At 46.3% G+C, this 19,556-nt stretch overlaps 1 protein-coding gene across 4 annotated transcripts in view; it reads left to right on the top strand.

Annotated features, from left to right (window-relative positions):
* The window catches only part of micu1 (mitochondrial calcium uptake 1), a 101,618-nt gene that overhangs the window by 5,077 nt on the left and 76,985 nt on the right, over window positions 1-19,556 (top strand). For all 4 annotated transcript variants that reach the window (XM_014157973.2, XM_014157976.2, XM_014157975.2 and 1 more), the window contains exons 2-3: window positions 6,950-7,117; window positions 12,076-12,262. In XM_014157973.2, the coding sequence (XP_014013448.1) occupies window positions 6,951-7,117; window positions 12,076-12,262 (354 nt within the window). In that variant the 5' untranslated portion in view covers window position 6,950. The remainder of the gene's footprint in view (window positions 1-6,949; window positions 7,118-12,075; window positions 12,263-19,556) is intronic.

The following is a 19,556-nucleotide window of genomic DNA, read 5'->3' as shown; positions in this document are numbered from 1 at the left end:
CTCATGATGCCATCTAATTTGTAAAGTGCACCAGTCCCTCCTGCAGCAAAGCACCCCCACAACATGATGCTGCCACCCCCGTGCTTCACGGTTTGGATGGTGTTCTTCGGCTTGCAAGCCTCCCCCTTTTTCCTCCAAACATAACGAAGGTCATTATGGCCTAATTGTTCAATTTTTGTTTCATCAGACCAGAGGACATTTCTCCAAGAAGTACGATCTTTGTCCCCATGTGCAGTTGCAAACAGTAGTCTGGATTTTTTATGGCGGTTTTGGAGCAGTGGCTTCTTCCTTGCTGAGCGGCCTTTCAGGTTATGTCGATATAGGACTCGTTTTACTGTGGATATAGATACTTTTGTACCCGTTTCCTCCAGCATCTTCACAAGGTCCTTTGCTGTTGTTCTGGCATTAATTTGCACTTTTCGCACCAAAGTACGTTCATCTCTAGGAGACAGAACGCGTCTCCTTCCTGAGCGGTATGACGGCTGCGTGGTCCCATGGTGTTTATACTTGCATACTATTGTTTGTACAGATGAACATGATACCTTCAGGCGTTTGGAAATTTCTCCCAAGGATGAACCAGACTTGTGGAGGTCTACAATTTTTTTTCTGAGGTTTTGGCTGATTTCTTTAGATTTTCCCATGATGTCAAGCAAAGAGGCACGGAGTTTGAAGGTAGGCCTTGAAATACATCTACAGCTACACCTCCAATTGACTCAAATGATGTCAATTAGCCTATCAGAAGCTTCTAAAGGCATGACATCATTTTTCTGGAATTTTCCAAGCTGTTTAAAAGCACAGTCAACTTAGTGTATGTAAACTTCTGACCCACTGGAATTGTGATACAGTGAGTTTTAAGTGAAATAATCTGTCTGTAAACAATTGTTGGAAAAATGACTTGTGTCATGCACAAAGTAGATGTCCTAACTGACTTCCCAAGCTATAGTTTGTTAACAAGACAGTTGTGGAGTGGTTGAAAAACACTTAGGTTGGAGTCATTACAAATCGTATGTAAACTTCCCACTTCAACTACGTTCAGCCTGGGATGTTTCTGTAGCAGGTAGACAGCTACTATAGTCTATTCAACTACGTTCAGCCTGGGATGATTTTTTTTTCTTGAGTGGATGGTCGGGGGCCCGGTACATTATTGCTTAATTAAGTCTGAGGGGGGTGTGGTATATGGCCAATATTCCACGGCTAAGGGCTGTTCTTATATACTACACAACGCGAAGTGTCTGGATATTGCCCTTAGCCATGCTATATTGGCCATATTCTACAAACCCCGAGGTGCCTTATTGCTATTTTATAAGCTTGTTACCAACATAATTAGAACAGTAAAAATAAATGTTTGTCATACCCATGGTATTTGGACTGATATACCACGGTTGTCAGCCAATCAGCATTAAAGGCTCAAACCACCCAGTTTATAATTACAAAATAATTTTGCGTATTGACTGGACTCGAACCAGGATGTCGCGGCGCACACTTGGCCCAGCGTCGTCATGGTTAGGGGATGGTTTGGCCGGCCAGGATGTCCTTGTCCCATCGCACGCTAGTGATTCCTGTGGCGGGCCGGGCGCATGCACACTGACACGGTCGCCAGGTGCACAGTGTTTCCTCCTCTGCCTTGTGTCCCTGCTACTATAGTAGATCCTACCCCACCAGGCCTTGTGTCCCTGCTACTATAGTAGAATCTACCCCACCAGGCCTTGTGTCCCTGCTACTATAGTAGAATCTACCCCACCAGGCCTTGTGTCCCTGCTACTATAGTAGAATCTACCCCACCAGGCCTTGTGTCCCTGCTACTATAGTAGATCCTACCCCACCAGGCCTTGTGTCCCTGGTAATATAGTAGAATCTACCCCACCAGGCCTTGTGTCCCTGCTACTATAGTAGAATCTACCCCACCAGGCCTTGCGTCCCTGCTACTATAGTAGATCCTACCCCACCAGGCCTTGCGTCCCTGCTACTATAGTAGATCCTACCCCACCAGGCCTTGTGTCCCTGCTACTATAGTAGAATCTACCCCACCAGGCCTTGTGTCCCTGCTACTATAGTAGAATCTACCCCACCAAGCCTTGTGTCCCTGCTACTATAGTAGATCCTACCCCACCAGGCCTTGTGTCCCTGCTACTATAGTAGAATCTACCCCACCAGGCCTTGTGTCCCTGCTACTATAGTAGAATCTACCCCACCAGGCCTAGCGTCCCTGCTACTATAGTAGAATCTACCCCACCAGGCCTTGTGTCCCTGCTACTATAGTAGAATCTACCCCACCAGGCCTAGCGTCCCTGCTACTATAGTAGAATCTACCCCACCAAGCCTTGTGTCCCTGCTACTATAGTAGAATCTACCCCACCAGGCCTTGTGTCCCTGCTACTATAGTAGAATCTACCCCACCAGGCCTTGTGTCCCTGCTACTATAGTAGAATCTACCCCACCAGGCCTAGCGTCCCTGCTACTATAGTAGATCCTCACCTGTCTGTCTCTGTCGTGTTTTAAACAGCACCTTCCCTAATGGCCTTAGAGACCCTGTCCCCGTTGTCATGGACTACCGATCGTCCAATTAGCATATTCCGCGTGGTTATTCTTTTTCTTTTTTTTTTTCTTTCTGCTGAATCAGTGAGTGTGACAGTCGGGGCCTGGATCGGTAATGGAATATCGACAGGTGGCTACGACCTCGGCGGGCATGGTGTGTGTGTGTAGATCACAGGAATACTGGAGCCACAGAGACATCACAAGAGGACTTCTCTTTAATTGTTAATCATCTTTCCGTGACACCGGAACAAATTTTAAATGAGTCATGTTCCAAATGAAGTTTTAGAGATAAGCTTAGCCCAAGCACTGTTACGAATTGGTTTACTGTGACCAGACCACCAACTCATCACAAGGTTTGGCTGCGATCCCAAACGGCTCCCTATATAGTCAACTTATCACCAGAGGCGTATCGGGAGCCATTGGGATACATTCTTTCTCCTGTGTTTATTCATTTAAATTGATAAGGAATCCAGGACGTGTTTTTTATTATTAAAAAATAAATAAAAATGTAAGCTATTGATTGGCTAGCAAAGGCAAAAGGGTTGGTAGTGTGAGTGTGTCAAATTTAATTTGTCACGTATCGTAAACAATATGTGTAGACTAACCGTGAAAGGTGTATTTACGGGCCCTTCCCAACAATGCAGTGGGAAAAAGCTGACATCAAAACTATGAAATGACACATGGAATCATATGGTAACCAAAAAAATTGTGTTAAACAAATCAAAATATAGTTTATATTTGAGATTCTTTAAAGTAGCCACCCATTGCTTTGACAGCTTTGCACACTCTTGGTATTCTCTCAACCAGCTTGACCTGGAATGTTTATTTACATTTTTTTTATTGTAGGTAGGGGTAAAGTGATAAGGCAACAGGATGCTCTTTTCGTTCATAGGAAACGGTGGCATGAACATGATGTACAAAAAACCCCGCTAAAATCAGCCATGTTTTTTTTTTAAATGTTTTATGCACAACAGCAGAATTGGTCATGAGCCTATAAAACAGCTGCTATTTCCTCTAGCACCATTCTTTTAGTGTGTGTGTGAGCTCTGCACGAAGCAATGACACAGAGCTCACCAGTATAGAACACTTGTATTTTTTATTTATTTTATTTTTTGTATTTTTAAAGCTTCTTTTTAGATGGTTAATTAGTTTCTGGAGGAAATGTTTCTAAATCCTGACCCCCAGGGCAAAGCAGAGGACTGGGAGGGGGGGTGGGGAGAGAGACGGTGCTGTGTCGCAGTGATAGGCCCAGAAGACATTTTCAGAGGGGACTCAACGTGTGCACTACGGCTAGAGGACTTTATTTTTAGGTTCTATTATATTCATCTGTTAATTCTGGGGGAGGAGCCTGTGCTGCAGGGAGAAGGGGATATGGTGTGTTGCAGTGCTAGGCCCAGCACAGTTGGCACCTATAAATCTATGCTTGGCACGCCACGTGGCTTTCAAACGCAAAGGACTGTCTGCTATGAATATCCCACTTCATTGTTGACAGATTTTATTAGATGAATAATGAGCTCTTCATTTGACAACTTTTAGATGGGATGAGTAGCAGTTACAGCTCTGATGGGATTGTGACCAGCAGTTACAGCTCTCTGATGGGATTGTGACCAGCAGTTACAGCTATCTGATGGGATTGTGACCAGCAGTTACAGCTCTCTGATGGGATTGTGACCAGCAGTTACAGCTCTCTGATGGGATTGTGACCAGCAGTTACAGCTCTCTGATGGGATTGTGACCAGCAGTTACAGCTCTCTGATGGGATTGTGACCAGCAGTTACAGCTCTCTGATGGGATTGTGACCAGCAGTTACAGCTCTCTGATGGGATTGTGACCAGCAGTTACAGCTCTCTGATGGGATTGTGACCAGCAGTTACAGCTCTCTGATGGGATTGTGACCAGCAGTTACAGCTCTCTGATGGGATTGTGACCAGCAGTTACAGCTCTCTGATGGGATTGTGACCAGCAGTTACAGCTCTCTGATGGGATTGTGACCAGCAGTTACAGCTCTCTGATGGGATTGTGACCAGCAGTTACAGCTCTCTGATGGGATTGTGACCAGCAGTTACAGCTCTCTGATGGGATTGTGACCAGCAGTTACAGCTCTCTGATGGGATTGTGACCAGCAGTTACAGCTCTCTGATGGGATTGTGACCAGCAGTTACAGCTCTCTGATGGGATTGTGACCAGCAGTTACAGCTCTCTGATGGGATTGTGACCAGCAGTTACAGCTCTCTGATGGGATTGTGACCAGCAGTTACAGCTCTCTGATGGGATTGTGACCAGCAGTTACAGCTCTCTGATGGGATTGTGACCAGCAGTTACAGCTCTCTGATGGGATTGTGACCAGCAGTTACAGCTCTCTGATGGGATTGTGACCAGCAGTTACAGCTCTCTGATGGGACTGTGACCAGCAGTTACAGCTCTCTGATGGGATTGTGACCAGCAGTTACAGCTCTCTGATGGGATTGTGACCAGCAGTTACAGCTCTCTGATGGGATTGTGACCAGCAGTTACAGCTCTCTGATGGGATTGTGACCAGCAGTTACAGCTCTCTGATGGGATTGTGACCAGCAGTTACAGCTCTCTGATGGGATTGTGAGTAGCAGTTACAGCTCTCTGATGGGATTGTGACCAGCAGTTACAGCTCTCTGATGGGATTGTGAGTAGCAGTTACAGCTCTCTGATGGGATTGTGAGTAGCAGTTACAGCTCTCTGATGGGATTGTGACCAGCAGTTACAGCTCTCTGATGGGATTGTGACCAGCAGTTACAGCTCTCTGATGGGATTGTGAGTAGCAGTTACAGCCATCTGATGGGATTGTGACCAGCAGTTACAGCCATTCGTGTCTTTAACCTGTCTGGGCTAGGGGGCAGTATTTTCACGGCCGGATGAAAAACGTACCCATTTTAAGCGGGTTACTACTCTGGCCCAGAAACTAGAATATGCATATTATTAGTAGATTTGGATAGAAAACATTCTGAAGTTTCTAAAACTGTTTGAATGGTGTCTGAGTATAACAGAACTCATATGGCAGGCAAAAACTTGAGAAAAAGTCAACCAGGAAGTGGAGGATCTGAGAATTGTAGTTCTTTCTAGTCCCTTTCGAAACTACAGTACCCGTGGGGTTACGTTACACTTCCTAAGGCTTCCATTGGCTGTCTAAAGCCTTCAGAAAGTGGATTGAGCCTTCTCCTGTCACTGGGCAGATAATAGGAGCTCAGTTACTGAGTGGTCTGCCTGGCAACAAAGGGATTGGATATGTGCGGTCACAGGAGCACGCTGTTCCTTCTTTTTCTCCTTGAATGAATATGCTATTGTCCGGTTTGAATATTATTGCAATTTTATGTAAAAAATACCATAAAGATTGATTTTAAACAGCGTTTGACATGTTTCTAAGTACGGTAATGGAACATTTTGACTTTTCGTCTCTGCTTCCGCGCTCGCGCGTTATGCCTTTGGATAAGTGATCTGTACGCACAAACAAAACGGAGGTATTTGGACATAAATATGGATTATTTGGAACAAAAACAACATTTCTTGTGGAAGTAGCAGTCCTGGGAGTGCTTTCTGAAGAAGATCAGCAAAGGTAAGAGAATATTTCTAATACTAATTCTGAGTTTAGGTTGCTCCGAACTTGGCGGGTGTCTGAATAGCTCGCCGTGATGGCTGAGCTATGTACTCAGCATATTTTTCAATATTCTTTCTCCATAAAGCTATTTTAAAATCTGACACAGCGGTTGCATCCATGGGTAGTCAATCTATAATTCTTTAAATAATTGTTATATATTTTGTCAACGTTGATGATGAGTATTTTTGTAAATTGATGTGCACATTCACCGGATGTTTTGGTGGGAATACATTTTCTGAACATCACGCGCCAATGTAAAATGCTGTTTTTGGATATAAATATGAACTTTATCGAACGAAAAATACATGTATTGTGTAACATAATGTCCTAGGAGTGTCATCTGATGAAGATCTTCAAAGGTTAGTGCTTCATTTAGCTGTGTTTTGTGTTTTATTGACATATGCTTGCTTGGAACATGGCTGTGTGATTATTTTGGTCTATGTACTCTCCTAACATAATCTAATGTTTTGCTTTCGCTGTAAAGCCTTTTTGAAATCGGACAATGTGGTTACATCAAGGAGAAGTGTATGTTTGAGAAAGTTGAATTATGACATTTTGTTGTTTTTGAATTTGCTGCCCTGATATTTCACTGGCTGTGTCCCGCAGGTGGGGCGTAGCCCATAGAAGTTAAATATATTCCCCCAAAAAATGAATTGTAAAGACCTACCTTTCTATTTCTGGTGTGTCCAAGACATTTGATAAACATTTAACAATGTTACAAGTCACGTCTCCATGTGAGAAATTCTTGCACCTCTCGTTTACATCTTTCTCTCTCTCACTCTCCAGAATGTACCGCTTGCGGGCATTGTCGGCGGTAGCGTTGGGGCTGGTGCAGTTGTCACGTCGTTACCATGGTGAGGCTGTGAGGGGCGGGGCCAGTAAGAGGAGACTGATGCTAGCAGCTCTGGTGGGCGTGACCGGGGCCTCAGCCAGCGCTGGACTACTCTGGACCAGGTATGAACATGTGCACACACACACACACACACGTCTTCTTGACCTCTACACTATCTGATTATAACTCATGTGATGATCTGTGTTTTGGGTCAATTCTATTTCAATTCAACATTTGTCATTTAGCAGACTCTCTTATCCAGTGCGATTTACAGTTAGTGCATTCATCTTAAGATAGCTAGGTGGGACAACCACATATCAGGCATAGAAAGTACTTTTTTCCCCGTCAACGTAGCTATCAGTAAAGTCAGACTGGGTGGGTGGAAGAGCTTGGGCTGAGCGGGAGCTGCCCTCCCCTAAGGGTGGAAGGGCTAAGAGACCAGAGGTGGCAGAACAGAGTCCCCGGGTTGGGGTGTAGGGTTTGAACATATCCTGACGGTAGGGAGGGGCATTTCCTCTTGCTGGTCTGTAGGTAAGCACCATGGTCTAGTAGTGGATGTGAGCTTCAACTGGAAGTCAGTGGAGTGTGGGGAGGAGCGGGTAGACATGGGAGAACTCAGAAAGGTTGAACACCAGGCGGGCTGCTGCATTCTGGCTAAATTGCAGAGGTTTGATGGCACAAGTGGTGAGCCCAGCCAACGGCGAGTTGCAGAATTCCAGATGGGCGAGGACAAGTTCCTGGATTTGGACCTGCGCTGCTTCCTGTGTGCGGTAGGGTCGTACTATACGGATGTTGTTGAGCATGAACCTGCAGGAGCGGGTCACTGCTTTGATGTTTTCAGAGAACAGGGTCTTGTCTAGTGTCACACCAATGTTCTTTGCACTCTGGGAGGGCGACACGAGTTGTCAACCGTGATGGAAGTCTTTGTGCGGGTAGGCCTCCCCCGGGAGGAAGAGCAGTAATGTCTTGTTGAGTTTGAGGTGGTGGGCTGAGATATCTGCCAGGCATGCAGAGATGCGTGTCGCCACCTGGGTGTCAGAAGGGGGAAAAGAGAAGTAGTTGGGTGTCATCTGCATAGTAATGATAGGAGAGACCATGTGAGGATATGACGGCGCTGAGTGACTTGGTGTATAGATAGAAAAGGGCCTAGAACCGAGCCCTGGGGAACACCAGTAGTGTGTGTGGTCCAGACACAGATCCTGTGGTAGGACCAGCCTGCCAGGTAGGATGTGCAGTGCCTGAGACGTCGAGCCCTGACAGGGTGAAGAGGAGGATCGGACGGTTGTGTCGAAGGCAGCGGATAGCTGTAGGAGGAAGATGACAGAAGAGAAAGATTCAGCTTGGACAGTTCAGAGGACCTCTGACACAGAAGAGCAGTCTCTGTTGAATGACCCATCTTGAAGCCTGACTTGTTAGGGTCCAGATTGTTCTGAGAGGGATAATGAGAAAGTTGGTCAGAGACAGCACGCCCGAGTGTTTTGGAAGGAAAAGAAAGGGATACAGATCTATAGTTTGACGTCAGATGAGTTGTTGGTTTCTTGGAGGGGATTAACTCTGTCCATGTTGAAGTGAGAGGGGACGCAGCCAGTGGTCAGGGAGGGGTTGATGAATGGGAGAAGATCTAGAGAGTGGAGGGGGGGGTTACAGTGAGATTAGTAGGAGAACAGAGACCTGGAGGGGGGGTTTACAGTGAGATTAGTAGGAGAACGGAGACCTGGGGGGGGTTGCAGTGAGATTAGTAGGAGAACAGAGACCTGGAGGGGGTTTACAGTGAGATTAGTAGGAGAACAGAGACCTGGAGGGGGGGGGTTACAGTGAGATTAGTAGGAGAACAGAGACCTGGAGGGGAGGGGGGGGGGGGTTGCAGTGAGATTAGTAGGAGAACAGAGACCTGGAGGGGGGTTGCAGTGAGATTAGTAGGAGAACAGAGACCTGGAGGGGGGGTTGCAGTGAGATTAGTTGGTGAGCAGCCTCATATTGCCTGCCTTGTAAATTGGAGTGGACTGGGAAAAGGTGAGGTCAAGAGGCAAGGAGGGGAAAGTGAGAGATGGAAAGAAATTAATCGAAGGCAGATGTTGAAGTCGCCAAGTACGAAGACCGGTGAGCCATCGTCAGGAAATGTGCTTATCAAGGTGTCAAGCTCATTGAGGAATTCTCTAAGGGCACCTGGTGGGCGATAAATGACAACGTTAAGCTTGAGTGGAAAAGTGACAGTGACCGCATGGAATTGAAATGCGGTGACAGAGGAGATGGACAGGTGACAGAGGACATGGACATGGACAGGGGGAGAAAAGAGAACATCTCTACTTAGGAGGAATGAGTAGCCCTGTGCCACCACAGCGATGACCAGATGCGCTCGGACTAGGAGAGAAAACGTAGTCAGACGACGAGAGGGCAGCTGGAGTAGTGTTCTCTGGGGTGATCCATGTCTCCATCAGGGACAGCAAGTCAAGGGCCTGAAGAGCAGATTACCTTGAGATGAACTCGGTGTTCTTCACCGCAGATCGGCAGTTCCAAACGCTGCCAGAGACCTGGAACTCCACATGGGTTGTGCTCGCAGGGTAAACTAAATGAGAAGGGTTGCAGCGTGTAAAGCCTACAGGGAGGGGTACGAACAGGTATACAAAACACACACACAGTTCATTTTAACAAAAGAGCAAAATGAGAATCTGTAAATAACTAGGTAAGATACTCGGATGAGAGTGGTGTGGAGTCTTTCTCAAACACCTTGGCAGGACGGTCTTAGTTTAGTGACATGACCGCCGCTGAGAAACCAGGGGAGACTGAAGAACTAACACTAATTACCTTGGAGAGGTGAAACCACTCCCCTTTCAATACAGCCACTGATTTGACAAAACAAGTCACACATTGCTCTGTCTCTTGATTGTTGACACATCAACCAGAATTATCTGCAGGTTATGATGCAGTCAGCTGTTCACACACCAAGTAGACTGCTGGGAAAACAGGAAGCAGTTCACACACCAAGTAGGCTACTGGGAGGACAGGAAGCAGTTCACACACCAAGTAGGCTACTGGGAGGACAGGAAGCAGTTCACACACCAAGTAGGCTGCTGGGAAAACAGGAAGCAGTTCACACACCAAGTAGGCTACTGGGAGGACAGGAAGCAGTTCACACACCAAGTAGGCTACTGGGAGGACAGGAAGCAATTCACACACCAAGTAGACTGCTGGGAAAACAGGAAGCCGTTCACACACCAAGTAGGCTGCTGGGAGGACAGGAAGCAGTTCACACACCAAGTAGACTGCTGGGAGGACAAGAAGCAGTTCACACACCAAGTAGGCTACTGGGAGGACAGGAAGCAGTTCACACACCAAGTAGACTACTGGGAGGACAGGAAGCAGTTCACACACCAAGTTGGGTACTGGGAGGACAGGAAGCAGTTCACACACCAAGTAGGCTAGTGGGAGGACAGGAAGCAGTTCACACACCAAGTAGACTACTGGGAGGACAGGAAGCAGTTCACACACCAAGTAGACTACTGGGAGGACAGGAAGCAGTTCACACACCAAGTAGGGTACTGGGAGGACAGGAAGCAGTTCACACACCAAGTAGGCTACTGGGAGGACAGGAAGCAGTTCACACACCAAGTAGGCTACTGGGAGGACAGGAAGCAGTTCACACACCAAGTAGGCTACTGGGAGGACAGGAAGCAGTTCACACACCAAGTAGACTACTGGGAGGACAGGAAGCAGTTCACACACCAAGTAGGGTACTGGGAGGACAGGAAGCAGTTGACACACCAAGTAGGCTACTGGGAGGACAGGAAGCAGTTCACACACCAAGTAGCCGGCTGGGAAGACAGGAAGCCGTTCACACACCAAGTAGGCTGCTGGGAGGACAGGAAGCAGTTCACACACCAAGTAGACTGCTGGGAGGACAGGAAGCAGTTCACACACCAAGTAGGCTACTGGGAGGACAGGAAGCAGTTCACACACCAAGTAGGCTACTGGGAGGACAGGAAGCAGTTCACACACCAAGTAGGCTACTGGGAGGACAGGAAGCAGTTCACACACCAAGTAGGCTGCTGGGAAAACAGGAAGCAGTTCACACACCAAGTAGGCTACTGGGAGGACAGGAAGCAGTTCACACACCAAGTAGGCTACTGGGAGGACAGGAAGCAATTCACACACCAAGTAGACTGCTGGGAGGACAGGAAGCAGTTCACACACCAAGTAGACTGCTGGGAGGACAGGAAGCAGTTCACACACCAAGTAGGCTACTGGGAGGACAGGAAGCAGTTCACACACCAAGTAGACTACTGGGAGGACAGGAAGCAGTTCACACACCAAGTTGGGTACTGGGAGGACAGGAAGCAGTTCACACACCAAGTAGGCTACTGGGAGGACAGGAAGCAGTTCACACACCAAGTAGGCTACTGGGAGGACAGGAAGCAGTTCACACACCAAGTAGGCTACTGGGAGGACAGGAAGCAGTTCACACACCAAGTAGGGTACTGGGAGGACAGGAAGCAGTTCACACACCAAGTAGGCTACTGGGAGGACAGGAAGCAGTTCACACACCAAGTAGGCTACTGGGAGGACAGGAAGCAGTTCACACACCAAGTAGGCTACTGGGAGGACAGGAAGCAGTTGACACACCAAGTAGGCTACTGGGAGGACAGGAAGCAGTTCACACACCAAGTAGCCGGCTGGGAAGACAGGAAGCAGTTAAAGTAGAAGGCCCTAGCTAACAAAATGACAGTACGAGACACAACACACACACACACACTTTCTTTGCAAATACATATTTTTCACTCTCTCTTTTTCTCCTTTCTTTCTTTCTCTCTGTTAAACACACACAGAGTTGTGTTAGATGAAGCATTGTGTTAGATGAAGCATTGTGTTAGATGAAGCATTGGTCTGTGGGCTGCATTGCAGTAGTAGTGTGTAGAGTTAACCCCTTAGCCACAGGGCATGACCATACTACTACTACACTCCCTCAGGTCTCTATCTGAACTCTGTTTGCAGCTGGTCTGTGGGCTGAAAACACAAATGCTTTGAACGTAGTAGAGTTCCTTTTTTAATCTGCTTCCTGTGTTTACTTCCTGTGTGAACCCAGAGCCTACGCAGACGCCGGGCCTTCTGTCGAGCACGACGAACATCCCGAGGCAAAGGAGGCGGGGTTTGTGAAAGAGGCGGAGTCAGAGGCTGAGAGTTCGGTGGAGGCCAGCGACGGAGAGGAGGGCGAGGAGGGAGGAGCGGATGGTAAGAAGAAGAAACCACGATCGGGATTCCGTGACCGCAAGGTAATCAATAAACTATGACAACCCACAGCCATTCAATCACACACACACAGGCGTCCTCTCCACTCTTCTTGTCTCTCCACTCTTCTCTTCTCTTCTCTTCTCTCCTCTCTTGTTTAGTTGAGCTGGCATCAAATCAAAGATTCCCTGTGTGTGGGTGTGTGTCCATCTCTTTTGTCCAGCCAAACCTCATTTAACAAACACACACGTTATTTCATTTGATGGAGCGTCTGGAACAGCGTGTTGAGTACTTTAAAAATCCCAGTTCATCCAGCGATGAGTCAGCGTCCAGCCCCCCCCTCCCCCCCACCACCCAGAGTTAATCAACATGCACATCTCCACTCATAAACATATCAGGACATCCATCCATTTACATTTTCACAGCTTTTCAGGTTAACAAGGTTGGGTTAGATAAAAGAGAGGAAGAACATACACACACACACAGTGAAGAGGGTATTTGATTAGATGCCAGCTCAACTAAATTGGACTGGATGCTTCCTTCAGCTCCCCCAGTACACCAGCATTGTCACAGGGAACAGAGAGGAGAGGTGTGCCACTATAGAGCTAACAATGTGCACCACTTCTCAACACAAAACATGACACACGGGCGTGGCAAAGAGAGAGTTGGGGGCATAGGGTTGGGCTATGTCAACCTTTTTGTCCCATGGAGTGCCCATAAAACATGGTGATATACGATGCTATCGGCTCCTATTGACCACCTCCCAGAATGCTGCTGCTGCTTGTCTTCGCTACGACGACAGTTGGCACCAAATCAAATACAACTGGAGGAATCATGAAGAAATATGTTGTTGAAAGGGCAGAGAGAGGCTAGTCTTTTATTTTGTTCATTTCTGTTGGAGGAGCAGAACATGTGTGTGATGGAGCAGTGACTGTCTGAGGAACGGGCTGTCTTACCGTAGTAAGCTAGGTTATAGGACTACATCATGATGGATCAGTGACTGTCTGAACGGGCTGTCTTACTGTAGTAAGCTAGGTTATAGGACTACATCGTGGGTTTGATAGAAGTAGCCTACTGTCTTTTACATTTCCATGTTAGTCATTTAGCAGACGCTCTTATCCTCTATGGGCTAGGCGGGACGAATTCGTCCCACCTACGTAACAGCCACTTGAAGCCTGTGGCGCGATTTTCAAAACCTTAAAAATCCTATTACTTCAATTTCTCAAACATATGACTATTTTACAGCTATTTAAAGACAAGACTCTCGTTAATCTAACCACACTGTCCGATTCAAAAAGGCTTTACAGTAAAGCAAACTTAGATTATGTCAGCAGAGTACCAAGCCAGAAATAATCAGACACCCATTTTCAAGCTAGCATATAATGTCACAAAAACCCAGAAGACAGCTAAATGCAACACTAACCGGGTTTGATGATCTAGATGACAACCCTAGGACATTATGTTATTCAATACATGCATGTTTTGTTCAATCAAGTTCATATTTATATCAAAAACCAGCTTTTTACATTAGCATGTGACGTTCAGAACTAGCATACCCCCGCAAACTTCCGGGGAATTCGCTAACATTTTACTAAATTACTCACGATAAACGTTCACAAAAAGCATAACAATTATTTTAAGAATTATAGATACAGACCTCCTCTATGCACTCGATATGTCCGATTTTAAAATAGCTTTTTGGTGAAAGCACATTTTGCAATATTCTAAGTACATAGCCCAGGCATCACGGGCTAGCTATTTAGACACCCGGCAAGTTTAGCACTCACCATAATCATATTTACTATTATAAAAGTTTGATTACCTTTTGTTGTCTTCGTCAGAATGCACTCCCAGGACTGCTACTTCAATAACAAATGTTGGTTTGGTCCAAAATAATCCATCGTTATATCCGAATAGCGGCGTTTTGTTCGTGCGTTCCAGACACTATCCGAAATGGTAAAGAAAGGTCGCGCGCATGGCGCAATTCGTGACAAAAAAATTCTAAATATTCCATTACCGTACTTCGAAGCATGTCAACCGCTGTTTAAAATCAATTTTTATGCCATTTTTCTCGTAGAAAAGCGATAACATTCCGACCGGGAATCTCCTTTTCGGCAAACAGAGGAAAAAATCACAAAGACGGGGGCGGTCGGGTCACGCGCCTAAGCCCAGAGTCACTTGATCGGCCACTTGAGAAAGGCGATAATGTGTTTCAGCCTGGGGCTGGGATGACGACATTCAGGTTTTTCCCGGGCTCTGAGCACCTATGGACGACGTAGGAAGTGTCACGTTAGAGCAGAGATCCTTAGTAAAAGATAGAGATGGCAAAGAAGTTCCAGAAATGGTCAGACAGGCCACTTCCTGTAGAGGAATCTCTCAGGTTTTGACCTGCCATTTGAGTTCTGTTATACTCACAGACACCATTCAAACAGTTTTAGAAACTTTAGGGTGTTTTCTATCCATATGTAATAAGTATATGCATATTCTAGTTACTGGGTAGGAGTGGTAACCAGATTAAATCGGGTACGTTTTTTATCCAGCCGTGTCAATACTGCCCCCTAGCCCTAACAGGTTATCCAGTATATATGTTCTTCAGATCTGGATACTAATGGCTTTATTTGACTAGGTGTCCCTCTTTTCTTTTGTCTCAAAAAAATAAATTATAGTATTTTATTTTTCTGTCTCATAAAGCTGTGATTGAGAATAGCTTAGGCAAAATACTTTCTTGTTGTTTATTTTTGAAAGCCACAGCAACTTTAGGACAACACCTTCGTAGGCTAGAATATTTAGGAAATAAACTACTGTTCAACATGTAGTAAAGCTTTTATCTAGTAGGAGGACAGGTGATTGGACGTCTGGTTTTCAGAGGGGGGAGGACAGGTGGTTGGACGTCTGGTTTTCAGAGGGGGGAGGACAGGTGGTTGGACGTCTGGTTTTCAGAGGGGGGAGGACAGGTGATTGGACGTCTGGTTTTCAGAGGGGGGAGGACAGGTGATTTCCCAGCCTACATAGATAATTTCTTAAACTTGATTGAACTGGTCATTATTGTACTCTGTCATTATTAGTCCCCTGACTAATTAAAATGTTATTTGTCACATGTGTCGAATATTTATGAGCCCTTTCACAACAATGAAGTTAAAAAGTAAGAAAAATTAGCAAAAACAGAAATAGTAACACAATAAACTAACAATAACAAGGCTATATACAAGAGGTACTGGTATTGAGTCAATGTGCTGGCGTACCAGGTAGTGGAGGTAATATGTACTGTAGGTAGGGGTACCAGGTAGTGGAGGTAATATGTACTGTAGGTAGGGGTACCAGGTTGTGGAGGTGATATGTACTGTAGGTAGGGGTACCAGGTAGTGGAGGTGATATGTACTGTACGTAGGGGTACCAGGTAGTGGAGGTGATATGTACTGTAGGTAAGGGTACCAGGTAGTGGAGGTGATATGTACTGTAGGTAGGGGTACCAGGTAGTGGAGGTGATATGTACTGTTTGTAGGCGGGTAAAGTGACTAGGTAATCAGGATAGATAATAAACAGAGTAGCAGCAACGTGTGTGTGTGGCATCTATGCACGTGTGTTTTGTGCTTGTGTGTTGGAGTATAAGGATGTGAGTGTGCAAGAGTCAGTGCAAAAAATACTTGGGTGGCTGGAGTCTTTTTTTAAAACAATTTTTAGGGCCTTCCTCTGACACCGCCTGGTATAGAGGTCCTGGATGTCAGGAAGCTTGGCCCCAGTGATGTACTGGGCTGTACGCACTACCCTCTGTAGCGCCTTGCGGTCAGATGCAAAGCAGTTGCCATACCAAGCTGTGATGTAGCCAGATGCTCTCGATGGTGCCGCTGTAGAACCTTTTGAGGATCTGAGGGCCCATGCCAAATCTTTTCACTCTCCTGAGGGGGAAGAAGCGTTGTCATGCCCTCTTCACGACTGTCTTGGTGTGCTTGGACCATGATAGGACCTTTTTAGGGATGTGGACAACGAGGAGCTTGAAGTTCTCGACCTGCTCCACTACACCCCGATGTTTTGAATGCCTGATTGATGGTTCGTCTGAGGGCGTAGTGGGATTTCTTATTAGCGTCCCGCTCCTTGAAAGCTGCAGCTCTACCCTTTAGCTCAGTACAGATGTTGCCTGTAATCCATGGCTTCTGGTTGGGAAATGTCATCGATGCCCTTTTTTATGAAGCTGGTGACTGATGTGGTGTACTCCTCAATGCCATTGGATGAGTCCCGGAACATATTCCAGTCGGTGCTAGCAAAACAGTCCTGTAGCTTAGCATCTGCGTCACTTGTACTTCCTGTTTTTGATTGTTGCTTACAATCAGGAGGATAGATCTATGGTCAGATTTGCCAAATGGAGGGTGAGGGAGAGCTTTGGATGCATCTCTGTGTGTAGAGTAAAGGTGGTATAGAGTTATGTATAGGTGACATACTGGTAGAAATGTGGAAAGACGAATTTCAGTTTTCCTGCATTAAAATCACCGACCACTAGGAGCGCCACCTTTTTGGTGAGTATTTTCTTGTTTGTTTATGGCCTTATGCAGCTGGTTGAGTGTGGTCTTAGTACCAGCATCTGTTTGTGGTGGTAAATAGACAGCTATAAAACGTCTAGATGAAACCTGTCTCGGTCAGTAGTATGGTCTACAGCTAATGAGGTGTTCTCAGGTGAGTAGAACCTCCAGACTTACTTAATATTAGAGATTGCGCACCAGCTGTTGTTTAGAAAGAGACACGTACCCCTCTGAGCTTCCCCGAGGTATAGGAAAAACAGCTACGTTTATTTACTGTGTCCTTGTTCAGCCACGACTTTGTGAAACAGGATATTGCATCAGGAGAAAGCCATGCATAAAACGATGAAGCGTAGCCTTCAGTCATATTCATAGCCTATTGAATGGAGAGAGAAGGGAATATACACTGCTCAAAAAAATAAAGGGAACACTTAAACAACACAATGTAACTCCAAGTCAATCACACTTCTGTGAAAGCAAACTGTCCACTTAGGAAGCAACACTGATTGACAATAAATTTCACATGCTGTTGTGCAAATGGAATAGACAACAGGTGGAAATTATAGGCAATTAGCAAGACACCCCCAATAAAGGAGTGGTTCTGCAGGTGGGGACCACAGACCACTTCTCAGTTCCTATGCTTCCTGGCTGATGTTTTGGTCACTTTTGAATGCTGGCGGTGCTTTCACTCTAGTGGTAGCATGAGACGGAGTCTACAACCCACACAAGTGGCTCAGGTAGTGCAGCTCATCCAGGATGACACATCAATGCGAGCTGTGTCTGTCAGCGTAGTGTCCAGAGCATGGAGGCGCTACCAGGAGACAGGCCAGTACATCAGGAGACGTGGAGGAGGCCGTAGGAGGGCAACAACCCAGCAGCAGGACCGCTACCTCCGCCTTTGTGCAAGGAGAAGCAGGAGGAGCACTGCCAGAGCCCTGCAAAATGACCTCCAGCAGGCCACAAATGTGCATGTGTCTGCTCAAACGGTCAGAAACAGACTCCATGATGGTGGTATGAGGGCCCGACATCCACAGGTGGGGGTTGTGCTTACAGGTTCACACTGAGCACATGTGACAGACGTGACAGAGTCTGGAGACGCCGTGGAGAACGTTCTGCTGCCTGCAACATCCTCCAGCATGACCGGTTTGGCGGTGGGTCAGTCATGGTGTGGGGTGGCATTTCTTTGGGGGGCCGCACAGCCCTCCATGTGCTCGCCAGAGGTAGCCTGACTGCCATTAGGTACCGAGATGAGATCCTCAGACCCCTTGTGAGACCATATGCTGGTGTGGTTGGCCCTGGGTTCCTCCTAATGCAAGACAATGCTAGACCTTATGTGGCTGGAGTGTGTCAGCAGTTCCTGCAAGAGGAAGGCATTGATGCTATGGACTGGTCCGCCCGTTCCCCAGACCTGAATCCAATTGAGCACATCTGGGACATCATGTCTCGCTCCATCCACCAACGCCACGTTGCACCACAGACTGTCCAGGAGTTGGCGGATGCTTTAGTCCAGGTCTGGGAGGAGATCCCTCAGGAGACCATCCGCCACCTCATCAGGAGCATGCCCAGGCATTGTAGGGAGGTCATACAGGCACGTGGAGGCCACACAACACTACTGAGCCTCATTTTGACTTGTTTTAAGGACATGACATCAAAGTTGGATCAGCCTGTAGTGTGGTTTTCCACTTTAATTTTGAGTGTGACTCTAAATCCAGACCTCCATGGGTTGATAAATTGGATTTCCATTGATTGATTTTGTTGTCAGCACATTCAACTATGTAAAGAAAAAAGTATTTAATAAGATTATTTCTTTCATTCAGATCTAGGATGTGTTGTTTAAGTGTTCCCTTAAAGTGAACACTTAAACAACACATCCTAGATCTGAATGAAAGAAATAATCTTATTAAATACTTTTTTCTTTACATAGTTGAATGTGCTGACAACAAAATGGAAGCAAGTCATTCAGCCACGAGCATTAGTGAGGTCGGGTACTGATGTTGGGTGATAAGCCCTGGCTCGCAGTCAGCGTTCCAATTCAACCCAAAGGTGTTCAATGGGGTTGAAGTCAGGGCTCTGTGTAAGCCAGTCAAGTTCTTCCATGCAGAAATTTGACAAACTGACTTGTTGGAAAGGTGGCATCTTATGATGGTGCCATGTTGAAATTCATTGAGCTCTTCAGTAAGGCCATTCTACTGCCAGTGTCTGTCTATGGAGATTGCATAGATGTGTACTCAATTTTATACAGCTGTCAGCAATGGGTGTGGCTGAAATAGCCAAATCCACTAATTTGAAGGGGTGTCCACATACTTTTGGTCATATCTACATGTACATACTACCTCAATCAGCACGACTAACCGGTGTCTGTATGTAGCCTCCCTACTGTATATAGCCTGTCTTTTTACTGTTGTTTTATTTCTTTACTTACCTGTTGTTCACCTAATACCTTTTTTGCACTATTAGTTAGAGCCTGTAAGTAAGCATTTCACTGTGAGGTCTACACCTGTTGTATTCAGCGCACGTGACAAACATTGATTTGATCAGTATTTATGGAACTAGGCTATAGGAATAGGCTAATTACAAATCCAATGTCACTCATGTACTGTCCTGCTGTTTGACACATGTTTACCGTGCGCCGCCAGTCAAGTTTTTAAATCGACTACACCGTCGTCTGTACATCACGACGTCGTCACCATCGGCGACGGCTGTTAACCATCATAATATCCCTAACCCTATTGGGGAGGAATGGTTCCAACATGGGCGCCACTTCTCAACACAAAACATGTAACAGATAGAAATCTGACTGTCAGGTGAGCGAGGGATGGAGAAAGAG

The sequence above is a fragment of the Salmo salar genome, chromosome ssa19 (genome assembly GCF_905237065.1).
Source record: "Salmo salar chromosome ssa19, Ssal_v3.1, whole genome shotgun sequence".
Lineage (NCBI taxonomy): Eukaryota > Metazoa > Chordata > Actinopteri > Salmoniformes > Salmonidae > Salmo > Salmo salar.
The sequence above is the reverse complement of the archived record's forward strand: the minus strand, read 5'-3'. Positions and strand labels throughout refer to the sequence as shown.